The sequence below is a fragment of the Sinohyriopsis cumingii genome, chromosome 18 (assembly GCF_028554795.1).
Source record: "Sinohyriopsis cumingii isolate HCF-2022 chromosome 18, ASM2855479v2, whole genome shotgun sequence".
Taxonomy (NCBI): domain Eukaryota; kingdom Metazoa; phylum Mollusca; class Bivalvia; order Unionida; family Unionidae; genus Sinohyriopsis; species Sinohyriopsis cumingii.
This window is the reverse complement of record NC_142978.1, coordinates 93,626,158-93,642,544: the sequence shown is the minus strand read 5'-3', so window position 1 is coordinate 93,642,544 and position 16,387 is coordinate 93,626,158. Positions and strand designations below refer to the sequence as shown.

The following is a 16,387-nucleotide window of genomic DNA, read 5'->3' as shown; positions in this document are numbered from 1 at the left end:
TCCGGTTGGCCGGGATGCTGGCAGTATATGAAATGATCTGACCATCACCAGTACCGGCCACTCTAAAGGCCTGGCTGATTGGACATATTTCTTATTGAAATCAATAGTATAGTAGTGGTAAGATGTTGATGGCAGGGCTAGACAGATGGAACTATCACTAAGATCCCCATATAAACTATTTGGTTGGACCATTCAATGAAAAGGACCCCATGTTGATTGAGATGGCTTAACTGCCGGTGTCAGCCAAACAGGCGGACGTTGGGTTAGCTGTTGACAGCTGAACGGCTGGTAACAATACAGCAGTATTACGAGCTGGATCCAATGGATCTGGCAAGAACCCCATGTGCCTTGACTCACAGGCATGAAGGCCATGCTTGAGCATACAGGGGGACTTATGCCAAGTGGGCTGCCTGAAATTGGGGGAATATTCCTGCAATGCATCTGTAGAAGCAAGCACTGTAAAAAGGGGCTAAATTTATATATGTTCTTACAATAGATGCACCCTTCCTGTCTCTTCTATGTCCCCTGAAGTACCTGTAGCCGTGGGTTGCACCAGATGAACTTTGGGGTGGTACCAGTGTCCCCCACAAGGCTTGCCAAGTAAGTGAATTTGGGGTTAAGGCTGAAAATGTTGGTGCTGTCCTTTCTTGATTTCAACCTTTCCTTCCCCTAAGCTGCTTTCTGGAGCACTGCTGTCGAGATGTATTCTGACCACGTGCTGCAAATTTGACAAGATGACTGTGAAGTGCATTTCATGCATATAATGCAGGGGTCATGAGTATCCTCCCTTGCCTTGAATTTCTTGCAGGGTTCATACAGAATTCTTAATGATAAATTCAAAGACTTTTCCCAAATATTCAAAGACCACAAACATCGATTTCCAAGACCTATTTTCACTAACATTTTGTATACAAGGTATGTTATATGAGAAAGCAATGAATGCAAAATACTACAATATTGTTTAATGGTGAACTGAAACTTAACCGGTTATCAAAAAAAAAGAAACCAGGAAAACTTGACTACATTTAAATCTAACAACCTTGGGCAATTTTATTTGTGATTATGGAAAGAAATTAAAATGTTTGGGTTTATTTCAATTTTCAAAGACTTTTAAAGACCTCAGGGTAATCTGCTTGATTTTCCCAAACTTTCAAGGTCTTGAAAATGCTACCTCATTTTTCCCAAACTGTCAAAGACCTTCAAAGACTGTATGAACCCTGTCTTGCATTTCAGACATTCAGAAGACATTCCACTAGAACGATATAAAAACAAAAATTAAAGCTGAAACTATTAATGAATTTGAAGTTACTAAATCACTAAAACACTGTCATAACTAATAGAGTAGTGAAAGTGTCGAATCAGAAACCTATCACCCTGTTATGAACTTGTGCACAATCCTTAGTTAAAAATTAAACCACAAGTCTATCAAAAAAGCATGAAATACGAATAAACCAAGCATACATATCAAGCAGCTCTATTAATTACACTAATAAGAGGTCTATCTCCAATGGAATGAGCAACAAATGTCCAAGTTATGATAACTCTTAATGACCTTGTATAGGTCAGCGATAGCATGGTGGGATTGGGTGTCTTAAAAGATAAAGTCCAGAAGGTGACAAAATCACTCAAAAATTGGCAGAAATTGTAAAATAATGATTACAACCTACAATAGATTGATATATCAGCACAATAAATCCAAAAAGAACAATAAATGGGCCAAGAGGAACATACAAATGGCTGGAGAGTCAGAGGCTGAAACGCCTGACGTGTGTTCTGTACAGCATCAAAGCTAAAAACTAACAACACATGGTGGTGCCAAGGGGAGGTTATAGGCAAAAGTTACTGCTCTCTATTTGAAATAGAATCAGACAATTTTTGTCTTTTAGTTCAGCTGGATTCATGAGGTAGCAGGCTAAAATTCCCAATATAATGTGAGCAGGGTACCTATTCAAAGGAGAAATGAATTGCACAGTTAAAACTGAATTTTGTCAACAGTGACCTTCAACTTGCAGCTTCTATCCACAAGACTAGTATGATTTTTTCTCAATCAGGGAACAAAATTGTATGATGTTTTTTAAATTTCATTAACTGCACTGTAAGTTATCATCTGGAAATGAAATACATATGCAAAATATATTCTCAGTAACATTACAACCTTAACCCTTTAGTTACTGATCCAAAATCAATAGGGCTTATCACTGGGCTAAGTGGTTCATCTGCACTAAGTTTTGTTGAAATCTATTCCCTAGAGCACAAGCCTTCATCCTGAAATAAAATACTTGTGCAAAATCTACTTTCAGCAAGAGACCTTTACCCTGACCTTGACATTGGAACTACTGATCCCTTACTTAGAATCATTCTTTCTTGATCAAAAGAAAACAATGTACACCAAGTTGCAATAATATCTGTTCCCTAGATTTTAAATTATCAATTAGAAAATAGAGGAATGGTGACAAATCTGCTCATGCAAATATACTACCTCCTATACATCCTACCCCTACTCCATGATGGTAATATATCTATGGTAAAATAAAAGAGCATCAGTTCTGAAAATTGTGTGATATTAATAACTGATCAACCTGCATTATCTTTTTATGATAACTATAATAAGTACTAAGTTTCACAACAATCCGGCAATAAAACTGCAAGAGTAGTTGCACTGACAAACTTTTGTCCTACACTGCAGCCAGCTGTAGGTAAAAAACGACAATAACTCAAAGAGAGCATAAAAATTTGTCAATATGCATATCTTTATATAATGACCATAATATATACAGTGTGATTCCACTATAACTTCGGTGATTGGGGTCCAATAGAACCCAAGTGTTTTATAGGCTGAACAGTGCTGTAACCAACCAAGCCCATTAGCTGACAAAAATAATGCATTTACCTAAAATATGGTGGGGGGGGGGGATAAAAATTTAGAGACACTGATTGAGACTTAATTTTTCTTCATTTGCTTAGTATTTATACAGAACAATCGGTGCTTCAAAGGTAGTCAGGTTTCTGTGAAGTTTCAGCAAAACATTTGTTTTCTGTGTACATTTTAAAAACAAAAGGAATTAGCTACTGTTTGGTCGATTGTAGCAGTCCTTGCCTTAAAAGTTGGTAGATTGTAACTAGTCATGGTAGTGTGACTATGGATAGACCAACAAGTAGATTTCTGTCATTTGGGTTTTTTTTGTTTTGTTTTTTTTCTTTGTGTGGGGATCACATTTCTCATAGAGGAGTGATGCTGTCTAATCCACACATGCGTCAGAACTTATAAACAAAGGCCAACAAGTGTTCTGCCCGGCTGTACATTTTCCAAGGTTACACTTGGAATTTTTACCTAAAACCTTGGACATCCGAGGTTTTTTCATGGTTTTCCTAGGAAAACCTGGGAAACCTCGGACAATGCTGATATATTGTCCAAGGTTTCATAAGCAAACCTCAGACATTATCTCGTACATAAAAAAAAAAAATAGGAAATACCTTGGACAAAGTCTTGGACATGAGAACTTAGTGTATTTTTGGCTTGGAAAAACCTCAGAAATAAGAACTTAGTCATTGTTTTGCTTGGACATAGCTCGGAAATGTAGACTTAGAATCTTTTTAGCTAGGAAATGGACTTGGTCTGTTTTATCTGTGCACTTAGAGATTTCTCTACATTTATTCAGAATATATTTTTACAGTTTATTAAAATGAATAATGTTTGTACCAAAACAACTAACAAGTCTAGGATCTGAATTTAAAAAATTGAATTAATGCTGACTGAATGAGATGGGTTTTACAGTGTACCATCTTGGTTCAGGCATCATGGTGCCAAACAGGATCACAGATTTTGGTTTCACATCTTATTTACATGGAGATAAAAATATGAGATAAAGAACCAAAACCTATATACATGCTGGAATCCCCCGGTTAGAAAAAAATCTTAGCATTCATACACTTTTAATCACTTCATGCAATCATCTTAGTGTAACACAGTGGTCCCAGTTCTAATGCCCTGTAACCACACAGGACAAATGTAAACATATATTTTCTAACAACTGATTCTAAAGTAAAGTCTTCAACGCTTAAAGGGTCACATGACATCTTTCTCAAAATTTGTGTTTATGCATTAGCTGCAGGAATAATAATTTAAAGTACCAGTTTAGAAGGATAATAAACTGATGCATTCTTAGTGTAAAAATGTTTCCTAAAAAACTGGATGACACTGTTTATTCATCACATTAGCTACGAGAATAAAAATTACAACTATACAACTGAGTCTGAAAAAATTGCATGGATGATTGGCATGGCACTATTTTTAATTATCATTTTTAATATGAAAGCTGACAATTAACAGCACAGTTACATGGAAGTTTAATCCCTTTCAAAATGATTTGGAAAGAATACACCAAACACTTTATTCTGTTTTCTGACAACAGAAAGGGGTTGTACTCTGCTTGTACAACACTGATTCCATCTCTGAAACACATAAAATCCATTTAGGGATTTTAACAATATTAAACTTTACAAAGAAAGTTGGCTTTTGATGTTTAAATAACATGAAAAATGAACTCCAAAGTTATTGATGACATAAATTTGACAATGTTTTCACTTTGAGTATAAACCAGTAAAAATCTTTTTTGATTTGCAATTAGTTCATATACAATTCAAGTATTCATGAAATGTAGACAAACAAGGTACTGTAAAATACATTTTCCAAGTAAAAAGGTAACATTTGTAATCCTCATTTAAGCTTTGCAAAGCCAAATCTATCTATTCAGTGATCAAGTAAAAATGTATGTCAATAGTTAAATTGTAGCTAAACTGCGTGTGGTAAATGATCAAGTAAAAACACAAGCCTGTGTTAGTGTACTTGTAGTTGATAAAGATTTTAATTTATACACCTAAATTCTTACACCTTTGGACACAAATAGTTTGCCAACTGCAAATACATGGCAATTTTATCTGTTGAGGAGGTATCTCTGAACTTCAATAGCTTCTTCTCCAATTTTTTTTTTCTTCAAATGCATTTGTAAATGAATTCTGCTTCTTAACCTCGCTTGACTTAAATATACTGATAATGTCAGTGCTTTGTTAAAGCCTCCTTTGTATATATGTTTATGAGATCACCCCACCCACCCCATGTACTTTTGCATTGGTTTTAAAATAAGAGTGTGTGTATATATATAAAGTCGAAGGTAAGATAAATATGCAGAAATTTTAAATTTGCTAAAAACTTTCTAAGCAATAAGCATTGTGTCGTATCTTTAAGGGTTGATTACAGTAGCCTGGAACACTGTATTATCATGGTACTTAATGTTATCGGTGCATATTAAAACTGATCTGTTATTGCTGTATTGCTACAAATTGTAAAGTTTCCTTGACTTTCCCTCCATCTATTCCTAAAAAAAATCTTGTTCAATTCAATCATGTAGATGTAAATTAAACTGCATATGGCGGCTGACACAGATTAACGTACCATTGGGGAACAACTTAATATTATCGCTGTATGTACCTAACTTGTGTAATGCACATATTATAATAAACATAAATTTAAATTTAGTGATAAGATAGAATGTCCACGCTTGCAATGGCTGAAGATTTCTACCAAAGTAAAGGATGCGATGACTCAATTGAATACACTTATGTCCGTTAAGTTGAAATATATGATAACAACAAAAGGAATTAAAAATGAAAAAATATATATTACTTAGTCTGCATGTTAAGTGCAAAGTGGGCAGAGAAATATATATATATATATATATATATATATATATATATATATATATATATATGAATCTATTATTATTAATACCGAAATATTACTGATTTTAAAATTAGCTTAACTATTATTGTTTTCCTATTTGCATAGAATAAGTAGGATCAAAAGCAACATTTTGTCGATTTTGGTCCATACTGGCTATCATGGAATGAAATTCCAAGCATAACCAGGTAAGAACATGTGTGTCACTATCAGTATATGACTTATAATCATCAAACATCAGATGATGCACTGAATATATTTTGCAATCAAAGCTAGTGCAGGTATAGCAAGTTCGACTGGAGTTTTGTATGATCAATGTAATTGCATGCACTTTACAAAAAAGTGGTGTTTATTCCTTTTTCATTGTAAACTTATAAAAAATGTTGACATTTTAAAGGAAACTGCACACAAAAATATTTGCGTCCTTACAACTTTACCTCTGCAAACAACTGATAGATGGCGTGTATCCAAAATTAATCTGAAAATCCTGTTTGCCACGATAATACAGTGTTGGAGTATACAGTGAAATAATGATACATTAGTTTGAACTTGTCAAGCTTTGAGCTAGGAACAGAACATAATCTTGACTGTATTTGTGATAAAAAGTTTTAAATGATTGTCCAAATTCAAAGAACAGTCAGTTATACAAATATAGCATTTTCAGGTTTAATGCCTTGTTTTCAGAACAAAAGGATTCCAAGCATGATTTGTAAATTGAAGGCTGCCAATAACAGTTATGTTATATGCATACTGTTTGTTTTATTAATTCATCACATTTTATATTTTCAACCAATATTTTATTTTCCAGAACTGATCCAAAAGAAATGGCAGAATATCAAAGAGGCGATGATAAACAAGAAAATCAGTGAAGTGCTAAAACCATCATGAAACCAGTATATAGATGGATAGATTTTCAAAATTAAATGGACAATTTGGCACTAAAGGAACCTTATGGGCATTCTTGATATCTGGACCTTTTAAAAAAAAAATTTGTATGTGTTAAACAAATTAAAAATAAAATGTATTCTTATATTCTGTAATATTTGCTTCATTATTGTTGGTCTGCTGTTTTATGCCAGTGAGGTGTCCGAAGAATCCTTGGATGATGACACTGAGGACGATATGTTCTAGGAATCCGTGGACAATATGTCTGAGGAATTCTCTGAATGTCTGAAAACCACAGACGTGTCCGAGGATTCCTAGGAAACCTTGAAGTATTGGTTACAAAAAAACTTGGAAGTCCAAGCTCAACCTCCGACATTTGACAAGAAAAACCTTGGACATTGGTTTTACAAAATTTTGTCCTTGGACTATTACCTCAAAAAGACAGTAACCCATACTTTGAGGTTTTTCCTAGGAACATTTGTCTGAGGTTTCCTAGGAAACATTTTAAAGGAAATGTTTCCTCGGAAACCTCAAAATATGTACAGCCGGGCATTCTAACAATAATTACTACAGAAAATGTGAGTGTTCTAAAGTTTTTCATTCTACACGTGAAAAGAAGAGAAATTTTACTTGCCATCCACATACAAAGGTCAGTCTAAATAAATATATTAATTACTTGCAAGCAGCCAACAGTCTGACATTATTTTATCAGAAAGATTCATTACGAGATAGTGCCTCATCCGGTTGATCTCCACTGCCAGAAATGTCAACAAAAAAATTTTTTAAATGGGGAGATCTCATAGTATACAGTACTCAGGCCAGATGTCAGAATAAGCAGATTATGATGTAAAAATGCACAATTAAGATGGATTCTCGATATGAACAAAGAATTTGTTATCTAACAATAAATAAATTACAGTACATTTTATATCAAGTTTGCGGCTTCCTTTCAAGGTGACTATGAATTTCATTACTCCACACCCAACATTATTTTAAACAGCCAACAATGTCACACACAAAAATTGTCAAATGGTATATTTTGTCACCAGTAATGAAAATAAATCACAATCTGCAACATTGGCAACGTCCATGTGATCACTGAATAAACTGATGTTATTTTTCGTACTTTTTACAACGAAAACTTTTCCCCGTGTACATGAAATACATACATGTATGTGACATTGCACAAGATACACCAAGATTGTATCATTGTTGAATTAGTTCCCCAAAATAATAATAAACTTGCTATACATTACCTTTCATACCTAAGAAAGAAAACAAAATATTTTGCGTACGAGAGAAACAAATATGAAATTTCAGGAGCTATGCCAAAATGGTATTATATCTGAATTCATCTTATAACGGAGCATACTATAATGTACCAAGTTTCACAGCAAACCATACAAACAGTAAGTCATGCGGCATTCACAAAATTCTGTCTCCATGTCAAAAGGATCAGTAACACTGATTTGCCAATATGGGCATATTCTAATGCTGGTGATAAAATTAAAACATTTCACAGAACTCCACCTTAAACTGCGAGACTAGTTCTGTTCGCAATTACTTAAGACTTTGTCATACACTATATCCAGTTACATGTCCCCCCCAAAAAAGTGCCTTCGCTTAAGCAAAAATTGCAGAAGCACTCCGATTCATTAATATTGGCATCTCCAGTAATGACCATAGTATCCACCAAGTTTCACTCAGATCTATCATTAACTGCAGGACTTGTTGCATTCACAAGATACTACTACACTACACTGTAATACATCATGCTCCAATGAAAAAAAGTAATAACTGTAACAAAATTCAAAGTAGCATAGTAATTTTTCAATCTGCACCTTGCAATTAATGACCATAATACTTCCCAAGATTCATGGCAACTCAATGAAATCTGTGAGACTAGTAAGTAGCATTAGGATTCTCTCACATACAGCACTCAGCTACAAATCATAAAGCAGAATCAGAAGTGAAATTAAATTTTAAAATCTGGATGGGTGGGGTCTTTGGGTTTTTTCAAGGGTTTAATTTATTTTCGGTTCAAAACACAAAACAGTTACAAGATTATCTCCAAGGTGAGCAGAACGTTTATTAAAAATTTGAAAAAGTTTCTTTGAGTTTGTTTCTAAATAAAAATTAAAATAAAGCAAATATTAACAAATAATTAAATAACAAATGCCTGCAAGTGCTAAGAAATTCTCGACCGCCTGGGTAGCCTAATGAAAAACCATGTGCAAAAAGCATTTTTCTGAGGTTTATGAAATCTGTTTCTAAACCATATAAAGAGCAATGACTCATAAAAATTGCAGGAACATAGTAATTGGCTGATATATCTTTAGGCGATTACATCAAAATTTACTAAGTTTCATGAAGTTAATCCATCAAGCTGAATTAACTGCACTAACAAGATCTGTCTTTAGTGACAGCAACCTTAAACTCAGGGCTACAGACTCAAAAAGTTTAAAAAATTCCTTCTTACTCTATGTGAAATAAATGTTGTTGTTGTTGTAGGGTTTAATGCCATTTTTCAACACAAGATAGGCTATACATGATGGATGGTACATAAATGGTGGCGGGAGAACCCGCGAAAACCGTCAAAAGAACCACAAGGTCCATGAGAAGCTACTGGCAAGTTTTCTCACATACCCACATTGGCCAAACCCAAGATGAGAACCCATACAGACAGAGGTGAGATGGCAGTGACCTGTGATGGTGAGTGCTTTAGACCACTCAGCCACTTGAAGCCCCCGTGAAATAAATGTGCCAAGCTGCTCTGAAATCTGTTCATTTGAGCTCTAAGTTATTCAGAAACCAAAATGAATGTCCACCCTACTGCCTTTATGGATGACAGTAAACTATAATATCCAGCAAGTTTTGTTTGTCTTGGTATAACAATGAATTAATAATTTCAAAACCAATAATAATTATCCTTCCAAATATGATGAAAAAAAATAACAATTATAATAAAATTACTCAACAATTAAACAATTTTAAAACTGACAAAAAAGATTATAAAATTCATGATTCCTATTTCCAAATCAATAAAGAATATATCCCATTACCAATAAACACAAAACAATGTTCCTTCTCTGTCAAGCCTGCCTTTTATGTAGGTTCAGCTTCCACCAAGGTTGATTCTACAAAAATGCTATTAGTTGCTGGGAATGAATTAAAAATATGCAAAAAATGATTTTTAATAGTCACTACTAACCATGTAAAGCCACAAAACTCTACTATATAAAATCTTTTAAATTTCCTTCTTGATGTAGTTAAAGAATGTTCATTCAATTCAGGTCTTATGAGAACATATCAGCTAAAACTCACTTCCCACTCTTGTAAATCAATCACTGAACAGCTGGATGGCATCAGATACTTTAATACAGCTGTAAGCAGACTAATTTTCTTCATTTAAACTTTTAAGTGCAAGCTATACACATGTAGTAATTAATAATAATAATAATAATAATAATGCTTTATTTATAGAGGGTGACTCATTAGTCAAGGACTATTCTCCCTTGAGGCCCTCTTAAGGAGAGTATAACAATGCACATTATATGAAGATGGCAATAATTACTGTTTATTTTAACATGTTTAGTATTAAAATACTAAAATACTAAATTCCTGAGGGTCTGAAATTTGTCTATTGTAATACACTTGCTGTAAACGTACATGGTCTCAGTTTCAAGTCTTAGTTCTTCCATGTAAATAGGCAGTGGTCCAACATCCAACTATGAAAGTTTGATCCACAAAAGATTTCTGTTTTGGAACCAGACCATCTCTAAGACTGCTATGACAGTATCTGAGCTGTCATTAGATCCATCTGACATAAATTATAAATTTAAACTTATGTTACAATTTACAATGGTTAATTTACAACACTCTTTATATCAAAACATAATCCATACATACTATTTCATAGAAGATACACTGCATGGACTCTTGTTCATCTCTAAGGAGAAACTCTTTTGCCATTCCTGAGGAATCCTTCACCAAGGCTGAATCTACAACACCTATTAAAGGTCAAAATCAATGCAAAATTTTGAGACTTTTATAGTAATTAATCTTTGAACAATTAAAATCAAAATATTACATCTCATTATACAAACATTTACAAGCAGTTCCATTTATGGGCATAAGATGCACAAAAAATGCAAGTGTATTGCACCAAATAAAATTACTTTAAATTTCAGTTTAGCTTTAACATTGTTTATTACCCTAATGTAAGACAAGTGGTTTTGTAAAAAAAAAGTCAATAACTATGGGATTTCATTCCACTTGTAACAGTATTATGTTAAATGTGAATTCATGCACTTTGTTTTGTCTTATTAAATGGGAGAGATAGATAGGGGAAAAATCATAAATATGGCAAGTACAAATACTGCAGCAATTGGTATTTTGCATACAGCTTTATGTACTTTTGTCCTATTAGTAAAATCTATTTTTCTACATTGCTCAACTGGCATAATTTTACATTCATCAAGAGACAAAAAACAAATTGTAAAAAATCCATGCCACAACCATCAATTCTCAAGACACAGTGTACATGTTCATTTTCCAAAACTGACTTGCTAGACCTGTTTGTTTATACTTACATTTAGTTCACCTATGTGGACCAATAGTGTTCCATGATACATTGACAGAGTTCAAAATCCAACAGGGACCATAAATTAATTTAATGCTGATCAAGAAATGTAAATATCTAACTAGACCTAGACCTTCCAAATATTAAAGTTCATATTAAATGAGTGTATCCAAAAGAAGAGATGGCTCTTGTCTGACAATATTTCCCCAAGAATTAATGTGGCATCCAGATATTTGTCAAAATTGTTAAAATTATTGTTATAAACAGTAAAAAAAATAGGTAATAAAAGTGACAGGCAAAAAGAAAAAATTGCAAGCAGAAATATAATTTGACATGTTGACAGAAAAAAAACAAGTAAAATTCAAGCCATATTATTGCTGAAACAGAGAGATGGAAATATTTATCACTTTTTGCCTCCTTCATGTAATAATGGTGGGGGGGCAGAGGTTTATAACATAGTATGAGTCAAGCAGATGTTACAGGTAAGTTTAATAAATCTTGCTACTGACACACTTAATTATGCAAGTTATAAAGTCTGACATACCAAAAACTTCAAAAAGGAGTGGAACTTGCTCCTTATATTTACTCCATTTCTTGACACCAGCAATTGTTGCTGTTATCACATGCAGATCTTTGTTCAATGATATCTTTTCTTCCACCGATTTCTTAAAATTGAAATAACAGAAAAATAATATAATCCAACAACATACACTGATCATTTCTAAGATGCCATCAAAACTGTCTTAAGAACTTCTGTGAGAAAAAAATAAATGAGAAAACAGGTTGCTGAGGACAGGTAGCTGTTTAATCAAGGTTCTAATCTTGCTCAATTTTTGTTTATTAAAGTTGTTACTTTGATCAAATAATTGTTTTTATCCAGATGAACTTAATAATAATAAGAATAATAATAATAACAATAATAATAATATCAACAACAACAATGACTTTATTTAAAGAGGTTAACACAATTAGTTGCATGGAACTTGTCCTCCTTGTGTCCCTCTATTATGCACATATTAACATTCAAAGTAAATGTATATAATTATGCAAACACTTTAGGACAGGTCTGATTGTGTATACAAACAACTGAACAAGTATCAGCAAAAGATGCAAAAGCCGAGTTGCAAGCAGACTGACTATTAAGCTCTTAGATTTAAGGAGATGCTTTATCCTCTTGAAAAATATGTTACTTAAAGTTTTCTACGTTAATATATGACCAACATGCTACGCTAATATGACATTACTAAAATTTGATCATATAAAAATTACATTCCAAAATCTAACTAGATTTGTTTGTACTACTGAAAGTTCAAATTCAAATCACCAAAACAGAAAATCAATAACACTTGCAAAATCATTTTCAACTGCATAAAATTCTAATCACATAGATATAAACATGCTTACCAAATTTCATCTGCATAGGTAAACCTTTCTAAATAACCATGCTTCAAAGATTTTCACTCAAAAATACCTAAATCAATCATGTGCAAAAGACTTTTAAAAAATTGAAAAAATGCTGAAATAGCATCAAAATATCATGTTACTGGTATGTAAATAGGCACATACAGATAATAGTGTTTCATTTGCAATACAAACCTACCAGACAATGTGGCTTGTGTTAATGTACCAAATGTTGGTCTTAGAGACCACCATCCTACTTTTTTGACAAGAAAGGTTAAATGCAAGAAAAATAAGAAAAATACACACAAAACAATCACTTACAGGTCTTTCAAAAATTTTAATGAAGACCAATTTCTCAATGACCTATATAAAGTTCCATGGAATATGATCCAAAATTTGGATGACACAGATGACACCATGAGGGTGTGGACTGACTTATTTATGGATGTAGTATCTAAGCATGCACCACTGAAAGAACATCGAGTAAAGACTGAAATTCAACCTAACTGGCTTACTACTGAAATCCTAGATGCTATGAAAACACGAGACCAATTCAAGGCAATGGGAAACCATGCACAATATAAGGTATGGAGAAATAAAATAACATGTATGATTAAAAAAGTAAAAACAACTTATTAGCAATCATTGCTTGAAAACTAAAAGAGCAACACAAACTCCATTTGTAAAGTCTTCAATGAACTCACTGGAGGAACGCACAAAAAAACAGACAAATAAAATTCACTCACTTCTGGTAAATGACACCACAGTCACTGATGACACTGACATTGCAAATGTTTTCAATGATTTTTTCACCAACATTACCACAAAGTTAAAAGAACCAGTGACAGAAAACAACTTTAATGAACTGAAAAAGTTCTGCAGCAGCAAAATCTCTAAGGAGGTATGTTTCTCTATCCCTCCAGTAACAAAAAACTTTGTTAAAAAATGTCTCAGTGAACTTGATACCAAGAAAGCTACAGGACTTGATCAGATTGGTCCAAGACTCATTAAATCTTCTGCCTCTGCTATTGTAGATAGCATAACATTCATAATTAATTTAAGTATTGTAACATCATCTGACCCCAAAATATGGAAAACTGCAAAAATAACTCCTAATCACAAATCTGGTTCTAAGGATGATGCTGATAACTACCGACAATCTCAATACTACCAAACTTGTCAAAATTGATTGAAAAACATGTCCATGACTCATTCATGTCATATTTAACCAAACAATTTCTGTTACACCCTAATCAATCAGGCTTTAGACAAAAACATTCTTGTAAGACTGCCTTGATCTCCCTAACTGATATATGGCTTCAAGCACTTGACCAAAGTAGAATAATAGGTTGTTGTTGTTGTTGTTGTAGGGTTTAATGCCATTTTTCAGCACGCAATGGGCTATACATGGCGGCCAGTATTAATGGTGGAGGAAGAAACTGGGAAAACCCCAGAAAGAACCACCGACCCACGAGAAGCTACTGGCAAGCTTTCTCACATACCCACATTAGCCAAATCCGAGACTCGAACCCACGCAGACAGAGGTGAGATGGCAGTGATCCGTAACGGAGAGCACTTTAGACCACTCGGCCACTCGGGGCCCTAGAATAATAGGATCTGTATTTGTAGATTTCAGGAAAGCTTCTGACATGGTAGATCATGAAATCCTTTTGAAGAAACTGAAAATCTACCAGTGTGATGAAAGAACAATTAGATGGTTTACATCTTACTTAAGTGAGAGAACACAACATGTTTACATAAATAATGTTCTGTCTGAACCTGGAACAATTAGATATGGAGTACCACAAGGCTCAATTCTAGGTCCATTACTATTCATTTTATTTATTAATGACCTACCACTTTTACTAAGAGACTCAGTATCATCTACAGATCTCTATGCAGATGACACAACATTGTCAGACATCTAAAACACAAAGCATGAACTCAAAATTTCTTTACAGAATGCCCTAAACAAACTGGAAAACTGGTGCACATGCAATGGCATGGTGGTAAATACTGGTAGAACTAAAATATTACTTATCTCAACACGGCAAAGAAGGACAAATCTTGATAGTGATGAACTATGTCTGACATGGAAGGATACAAATCAGCAAATGGTCTGTCATGATAGACTAATTGGTGTTCTGGTAGATAATAACCTATCATGGACTGAACATATCAAACATATCAGTAAAAAAGTCAATTCAAGTTTATGGCTTCTCAATAGGATAAGACATTTTCTCCCTGAAAGGCACAGAAAACTATTTTATAAGTTACATACAACCCTATTTAGACTACTGTAATACAGTAGGGGGTAATTCAAATGATAAAAACATAGCAAAGCTGGCACATCTTCAAAAAAGAGCATTTTGGCTAATATCAATCCAGAAAGAAAGCAAGGAAAATTTAGCTGGTAGGTTAAAAATACTACCTATTAAAGACCAAATCTGTTTGAGAAAAGCCAAATTAATGTTCAGTATATCTCATAATAGTGCTCCTGAATATTTACAATCACTATTTCAGTATAGGCTACCTGGTAATACTCCCCACCTGCGATCCATGTCTACCAAATAGTATAAAATTCCCAAACCAAATAAGGAGTTATTTAAAAAAAGTTTCCAGTACTCTGGAACTCTGCTCTGGAATAGTATTCTAGTTGAGATTAGAAATGCCCACTCTATTTCCTTCTTCCAAACCCAATATATCCAGTAGCTTCTGAGACGCAGCTAAAATAAATAAATTCCTTTGTATGAGGGCCTCAAGGTAGATTAGTTCTTAGCTAATTGTGTTACCCTCTTTAAATAAGGTCATTATTATTATTATTATTATTATTATTATTATTAAATCCTGAAATGTCTTAAACATTCTGGCATTTTATCTACATGTACATTCGGATATGATTATCAAATTTTGTCAGCTTACTTGAAGTGGTTAAGTCTCTACAGTGTCAACCAGCACATCGTTATTTCATTTAACAAGAAGAATGGGTCAAAACTCTGTCCTATGTACAAAAAAAGTATTCATTTTGTCTGAGAGCTGGCTGACAAATACCATTATATCAAGGCTGGTTGACATTTAAAAAGAAATTTGGACTCCTGCATGCAAACATGAAACATTCTTGTGCGTTTTACATTTTAAGAAAGCTGAATCTCTAGTGTTAGTCAATATTATTGCAAAATAGTCTTAGATCATGCTGAGGTACACCATCATACTAAATTAGGTTGAAATCCAATAAGAAATGTGGACTCTTAATGTTTTTTAGTGGAATTGTTGACCCCTGCCAGCCCATCCTAACAATTTATAGCCATGTAGAAACTAGTTCATGTACTCTGCAAAAAATGATACTATCATCTCTAGATTTAAAATTCCAGTTAAAAATTTTCAGCATACATACACTAAAACCTGCCTGCCTTAACACACACTTCCAAATAAAGGACACCTATTCTAAAAATATAGCAAGTTTATGAACCCCTTTCAGTTAATTTTTTCTACAGACACCACTCCTCAATAACCTGCACACAATGGGGTCCAAAGACATCAGCCTCACTATAAGCAAGGGTGCAAATTACCAAGGGAAAAAAAATACTATAAAGGGTAGGAAAATTAACTGAGGGAAGCAAACGTATGGCAGGGGCAAGTATCATTGTTAATAACTCATTTTATAAGCATGTTGAAATTAACCATGAATAAATATCTCTCTATAAAGGTATACTTTGTTTTTCTTCATAAATTACCTTTAACTTCAAGACAAACTATACTGAAGAGATTCTTAAATACATTAC

At 33.6% G+C, this 16,387-nt stretch overlaps 1 protein-coding gene across 3 annotated transcripts in view; it reads right to left on the bottom strand.

Annotated features, from left to right (window-relative positions):
• LOC149777521 (uncharacterized) overlaps nucleotides 1-16,387 on the bottom strand; it is a 64,017-nt gene that overhangs the window by 20,104 nt on the left and 27,526 nt on the right. For 2 of the 3 annotated variants that reach the window (XM_089940729.1, XM_089940732.1), the window contains exons 6-7: nucleotides 11,749-11,869; nucleotides 10,532-10,632 (exon numbers count right to left, since the gene is read on the bottom strand). In XM_089940729.1, the coding sequence (XP_089796855.1) occupies nucleotides 10,532-10,632; nucleotides 11,749-11,869 (222 nt within the window). The remainder of the gene's footprint in view (nucleotides 1-10,531; nucleotides 10,633-11,748; nucleotides 11,870-16,387) is intronic. The other variant, XM_089940730.1, reaches the window with a different exon arrangement.